This window comes from Mytilus trossulus, chromosome 9 (genome assembly GCF_036588685.1).
Source record: "Mytilus trossulus isolate FHL-02 chromosome 9, PNRI_Mtr1.1.1.hap1, whole genome shotgun sequence".
Classification (NCBI taxonomy): Eukaryota; Metazoa; Mollusca; class Bivalvia; order Mytilida; family Mytilidae; genus Mytilus; species Mytilus trossulus.
In genome coordinates, this window is record NC_086381.1 from 56,987,428 (window position 1) to 56,994,821 (window position 7,394).

A 7,394-nucleotide genomic window follows, 5' to 3' on the forward strand; every position below is an offset into this window, starting at 1 on the left:
TTGTTAACTGATTGATACTTCAGTAAATGCAAATACCATTATTTCGGTTCTTTATGTCTATTGTCTTAATGTTAGTTTTTTTGTGTGTGTCACGTACCGATCTTTTGAATTAATCTAATTGCAACTGATTTTTGCAGGTTGTTCTTGTATTGTACTGTTACACCACTGTCGTAGCTTCGGGGATGGTTGAGCGCTCAAAAATATTTTGTACTGTTACACCACTGTCCCATTTTAGGGGATGGGTTGGGATCCCGCTAACATGTTTAAACCCTCCACATTGTGTATGTATTTGCCAGTCCCAAGTCAGGATTGTCGTTGTTGTCGTTTGTTGCTTTGTACATGTACGTTTCACATTTGTTGTTCGTTATTTTTTTTGTACATTAATTAGGCCGTTAGTTTAATCATTTGAATTGTATTACAATCGCGATTTTTCGGGGCCTTTTACAGCTGACTATGCGGTTTGGGCTGTGTTAATCGTTGAAGGCCATATAATGACTTATAGCTGTTAATTTCTGCGTAACTTGCTCTCCTGTAGAGATGCCACATTTCCGTTTTCATATTAACCCTGCCCTATTTATTTATGTGATTGTCCCAAGCAGGGACGTATATAGATATAAGTCCTTGTCCCAAGTCAGGAGCCTTAAGTGGTTGTCGTGGGTTCATGTCTCGACTCATATTTGATATTTTGTGAATTGTTTTGTGATGTATGATAAAGACTGTTAGTTTTTTTCGTTTGAATTGCTTCACACTTCTAATGTCGAGCTCTTTATAGACGACTCTATAACATCTTGTTTTGTCATTTGTGTGGAAGGCCTTACGGTTGCCTAAATTGCTTAAATCTTCTTCATATCTGAATTCCGGTGGATACTGTAGTTGCCTCATTGGCAATCATATCACATCTCGTAGTTATGTACCTGACTTTAAACTCGTGTTTTATAAAAATGAATGAAATATTTGTCACCGGGCGTTATATATTAGCATGATCAAACAATCAATCAATTTAAATATGTGTTAAAATGAAAATTATTTGATATTTATTCATTTTTTGGGGTGGGGATAGGAGAATTTTATATATGAATAAGGTTGTAACTACACTTGGTCAAAACCTCATAAGGAACATTCATGCCATGTTTGGTTTCATTCCATTCATTGGTTTTCTAAAAGAAGACATTTTTATGTTTTTCCCGTAGGGTCCGGTGTTAAACTAAGTCCTCCGGTGGCGACCATTTCGGATGATGGATCGGCTACAAAGCAGCAACATTTAGTCAACACCTCATAAGGAGCATTCATGCTATATATGGTTTCATTCCTTTCAGTGGTTCTTTAAAAAAAGACATTTGTATGTATTATCCGTAGGGTCCTAATATGTTAAACTACGACCCCCCCCCCCCCCCCCACCCCCGCAGGCGGCCATTTTGGAATATGGATCAGATACAAAGTAACAACATTTAGTCAGTACCTCATAAGGAACATTCCTGCTATATTTGGTTCATTCCATCCAGTGGTTCTCTAGAAGAAAAAAACCAAACGACGACGACGGACTATGACGGACTACGACGAACGGCGGACGCCAAGTGATGAGAAACCCTTCGGGAATAAAGTAAATCTGGATTCACTATATATTTTTTTGATCATCTGCTTGGCCTGCTGTTTCCCCCCAGCATATTGGGAATAAGAATATTCTAGAAAAAAACATAAAGTCCCCTTCGACTTCGTCGGTAGGGGACTATAAAAAAAATATCCCCCCTTTTTTTGAAGTTCAGTGGTTGTTCCCTTATTAATTAAAATATTAATTGAAAATAAATGCTAAATCTTTGCTACAAATCAAATACTGAACTAGCATGTATATCACAAAGTCAATAGTTTCCTTACATTCTTTTATTGTTTTAACCTACATAACTCATATCTGCTCAAATCAAAATGAAAGAACAAGTGTTTTTCAAAATGATGAAATTGGTTTTAACCTCATAAACCTGTTAACCACTGCCTAAGTATTTATTACAAAAATGTCTTGAAAATCAAAAAAAATCATAGGTTTGTCTTAAGTTTGTTCCTCAAAAAACGTAAACATCATATTTCATGAGATAATCATGTGAACTGGTTTATCTAACCTCATTAACATGTCACTTTGATAGCGTGTGAGAAAAGATTCGTAAATGACCTCAATTTTCTACTCTAACATATATGTATTAGTAAACTTGCTACATGTCACTTCTTCTTATTATCTTTTTTTTCAATTTTGCCCCTTTATCAATTTTATGCTATAACTAAAGATTACCATTATACTGACATCTGCAGAGCCTTTCATCAAGGACAATCAGTAAAGTACAAGTTTTCAGTAAACATATATAAGTTTAATAGTAAGAATGAAATAAAAGAAAGGGAATTGTAGCAATACTACAAAGACGAAAGAAAAATAAATTGGTAAATTGTGTATTATTAAGGGAAGTTAGTTTGAAATATTATTTTCAAAGAAACTAAAACAACATAATATTATAGTATATATATAAGAACATGGACAAACACATACTCTACGGTAATTAATTATTCTAAATTGTATGATATAATCATAATTAATATACCATGATTATTTGCATGAATTTTTTTTTTTAATCCATTAAAAATTACTTTATTGTAATATTGATATAACTCTTGAATTCTGTACAATCAACCAGTGATGGAGAAATTACAAGGTTGATGTCTCAAGAAATGTATAATTCATGAGTTCAGAACATTCTGACAACCACCTCTGATACAGAAAGAAATTCGGTTAATACTTATTGCAGATGGATAACCTTTAAACTTCCTAATCTAAAATGTGTACTAAATAAATCACTAATAAAGGGCAAAAGCACTAAGAAATGAAGGCGCGAAGTTTCTCTCGCGTATTTCAACACAGTAATCACAAATAGAACAACACGTCACCTGGAAAATGAAAATGACTTTTTCGAGAATGTTTCTTTACTAAGGGAACGAATGAAAAGGGGGGTAGGGGTATATTTTTTTCCATAAAATAATATTCTGATTCCTAAGCTGATGAAAAACAAGCTATCAGAGAAAAAAATATATATTTTGAATTCTGATTTCCCCCATACCTTGAAGAAAATAATTTGATTGCATGATAGCGTTGAAGAATGAATTAAATTGTTAATGGTTGTTCCCTAAAATACTTTTCATGGGGCCGATGCCTTTGCTGGTGGACTGATAGTTCCTGGGGGTATCACTATCCCAGTAGCCAATACTTCGGTACTGGCATAAAATTCGGATTTTGCATTTTTATTTAAAATTTGCTGTTATTAAATTCTTGAAATAATTTAAAATTAAGGAATGTCCGTATCTCCCTCATGCATAGCTCTGATTCCTTGCCCGACTCTGGCTTTTTTTTGTCCTTTTTGGTTGATAGCTTTTTTAATAAGCTTTGGATTTCATTTATTTTGGCCTCGAGCATCACTGAAGAGACATTGATTGTCGAAATGTGCATCTGGTGCAGACAAATTGGTACCGTTTCTGTCGTCTAATGTTGTCATTTTAATGTTAAAATTAACACTTTCATTAAAGAGGGAGGTTTGGCATGCACAAAACCAGGTTCAACCCACCACTTTTTCATAAAAAGCCCTGTACAAAGTGGAAAATGGCAATTGTAACATTATAGTTCGTTTCTGTACGTGTTACATTTCGGTGTTGTGTTCCTGTTGTGTCGTAGTTCTCTTACATTTGATACGTTTCCCTCAGTTTTAGTTTGTAACCCGGATTTGTTTTTTTCTCAATCGATTTATGAATTTTGAACAGCGGTATACTACTGTTGCCTTTATTTATGTTATTACTACCACTGGTCCGATGCGTCTGTTGGTGGACTGATAGTCCCCGAGGGTATCACTTTCCCAGCAGCCAATACTTCGGTACTGGCATGCAAATACAGATTGTGTGTTATTAAAGTTTGCTAATTCAAAATTAAGGAATCTATCTCTCTAATGGAAAGCTTTGCCCGACTTTGGTATACTTTTTTGTCCTTTTTTGTTTATAGCTCTTCATCCTTATAAAAAGCTTCGGATTTTCAATTTCATGTTGGCCATCTTGGAATCACTGAAGAGACATTGAAATAAGTTGACCTATTGCTTATAGTTTTTTAGAAACAGACATAACCAAGAAAACTAAACATTGACCAATGAAGCATGAAAATGAGGTCAAGGCCAAATAACCATGCCAGGCAGATATGTACAGCGTACAATCCTGCCATACAACAAAACTAGTTGACCAATTGCTTGTAGTTTAAGAAAAACAGACCAAAACACAAAACACTGAGCAATGAACTACATGCTAGAATGTACACCTGACATCATTCCATACACCAAGTATAGTAGATCTATTGCATACAGTATAGGAAATACAGACCAAAACACAAAAACTAAACTATAACAAGCGATCAAATTCAATTTAACGGCAAATTCTGAGAAAATATCTGTTGTATTATTAATAGGAGGACACATAAGAAAAGAAGGAAAGGTGTCTGTCAAAATGGTTTTACTTTTGGTCCTTATATAAATGTTTCCTATCATTAATCCGCAAGTCAAATTTAAGACTTAAAACTAGTCCTTTGCAAGATCTGGTTTTGACTAGCCCAAATTTAATTAGAGATGACCGTTGTCTTCCTGCGGACAGCGTTCTAGTGTACTAGCACTATAAAGTCCTGCAACTACAAATGTACGGTAGGCTAGCACAAAGCAGTCAAAATTATACATACAACCCAGAGGTGGATCCATGCTTTTTAAAATGGGGGGATCCTAACTCAGGACAAAGGGGGTGATCCAACTACAAGTCCCCATTCAAATGCATTCATCGTTCAAAAAAGGGGGGTTTCAACCCACGGACCCCCACTTTTCCACCCTGGATCCGCGCCTGCATCCTTTAGTTTTTTTTTTTTATTTTTTTAATTTTATTTACTTCTCTTTTTCTTAAACATACAAAATATTTTTCTAATTATTTTTGCAAAATTCACATATATATACACAAATTTAGGCATATTTCGGTTTACACAAAATATTTGACAACTAGATTCACATACACAATTTTGGCATATCAAAATTATCCGCTCTTTACTTGACTACTGATGTACCAGTACAACGTTGCTGCCGCTCACTGCTGTTTGCTTGGTCTAGCTTTCCTCCTTATCCTACTTTTAGTGGCTCCGTGTTTCTTAATTATATATTTTTACGTATATATTTTATGAGTATGCCATCATTAAATTGTCAACGCGGACCATCGTAAATTGCAAGGTAAGGATGCTGCAATGTCTTGAAGAAGTGTGAACTCAATGTATTTTTTTTTAGATGAGACTCTTGCGATCGCAGAAAACAAAAGTGAAAAAATCTGAATTTCTCACCCTTTTCATACATCATGGATTATGAAATAGTGACCTATTCCAAACGTTCATCCCTGCCTCTCGTTACATAGGAAGTGCCCCCCTTCTCGAGTATATTATAGTGTAACCCGAAGTTAACATTCGGATATAGTAATACTACGAACTGCTAGAGCACTTTTGTCAGCTCAAACCTAACAAAATTATCTCTTCATGCCTAACACAAAAAAGACAAAACCGCGTGTTAAGACATTTGAGGCATTGAAATAATACATCACAATGGGTCCTACTTAAACGCGCCCGGGTTAAAAAAAAGCGACCGGGAAAAAGAAAAAGCGTCAGGGGGGAGAAAAAACGCCCGGTAAGAGAGAAGGCACCTGGGGAATATATAAAGAAATTGTATTTGCATGAGACAACTTTATGTCGATGAAATAAGTTATGCACATTGATTAAACTGCAAAATAAACGTATTGTGTTGCAATGTGACAATTCATCTTCAGTCAGTCTACTGAATACAGGTAGATGTCGTGATAAAATCATGCTTAGCATAGCAAGAAACATTTGGTTAAGTTGTGCGCAATATAACATTCAAATCAAAGCTATACATATTCAAGGAATAAATAATCGAGCAGCAGATATTTTGTCGCGTTGGACATCAATTGAAAACCCTTATGCAAAACTGTCAACTGCTTTAGATGACAATTGTATGTTAGATATTGAAGTGCTGGACAAATTATTTAAGTTAGACTTTTCAATTTAATTTCAGAAACCAGATCAGACGAATGGCTATCACTTCGTCGGAAAGCAAGAACAGTTTTAAAAGCAGCCTTCAGACCGGGAACTTTTAAAAATTTGAGGACACAGCTAAATACATACCTTTTGTTTTGTGAAAATTTTTGTAGATCAGCATTTCCTGTTGATCAAGAGACACTCTGCGGATATGTGTGTTTTTTGTCAGATAACTTTAAGAATAGTGGATCCGTTAGAAATTACTTATCAGGTGTTAAAACGTGGGCCATTCTGTTAAATTTTGATACTGAGGAGTTTAATTCACCGTCGCTCAGGCTAACCTTGTCAGGTATTGACAAGCTTAATACTAATATTCCAAATATAAAATTACCATTTGAACCATATCATTTGAACCGCATGTTTGAAGTCCTAGATATGACAAGTGTACAGGATGCTGTGATGTGGGCTGTTATTATGATGAGCTTTTATGCTATGCTCAGAAAATCACAATTCGCTAACAATTCAAGGACAACGTTTAACCCTAAGGAGCAGTTAACCAGAGGTGATATTCAAATTACTGAGGAAGGATTAATTATCGATATACAGTGGTCAAAAACTAGTCAAAAAAATAAAAATATTCACCAGATTCCTCTTAAAAGAGTCGAGGATTGTACTCTATGCCCGGTACTGGCTTATTCTAGAATGGTAACAATGTTGCCTGCACTACCAGGAGAACCCGCTTTTGGTCTAAGTGATAGTAAGGGAAAGATTTGTGCCTTTTCAAAGTCAGACATAGACAAAAAAATTCTTCACAAACTCTTAGTGCGTTGCGGAATAGACACTTCACAATACTCTTTTCACAGCTTGCGTAGAGGCGGTGCAACTTGTGCATCAGCTGCTGGATGCTCAGACTCAGAAATTTGTACAATAGGCAATTGGACTTCCTCTTGCTACAAGGGCTACATCAAACACTCTACTGACAAACTTTATTACATTTCAAGCAAGATGGGACTTTTTTGCAAACTTTCCAACTGATAAACATCCATGATAAATTTTATTTTGGCCTTCCTTCTGATTTCTGTGCTTGGCATTGCGTTGCCTTGGTAATTGTGGTGTTCATTTTTTATATGACAATTGGAGAAATAACATTGTTTCTTTATGCGTGTTTGCATATTTATATTTTGTATGCGTATTTGCATTTGATTTATTAAACACCACCTTTGAATGCCAGCACAGGCTTCAGTTTTATATAGCCTTTCTGATAGTACAGTTCAAATTGGTTAAAAATGGCTAGTCATTTTGTTTAATT

The 7,394-nt window shown here is 35.2% G+C and overlaps 1 protein-coding gene across 1 annotated transcript; it reads left to right on the forward strand.

The window, feature by feature from the left end:
- Positions 1-6,520: 6,520 nt before the first annotated feature.
- LOC134684784 (uncharacterized) lies at positions 6,521-7,120 on the forward strand. The gene has a single exon (XM_063544092.1). It carries the CDS (start codon positions 6,521-6,523, stop codon positions 7,118-7,120), a length of 600 nt encoding a protein of 199 aa, XP_063400162.1.
- The last annotated feature ends 274 nt before the right edge of the window (positions 7,121-7,394 follow it).

Coding starts and splice junctions, on each gene's coding strand:
- LOC134684784 (XM_063544092.1), top strand. CDS start 6,521: ATGACAAGTGTACAGGATGCTGTGATGTGGGCTGTTATTATGATGAGC.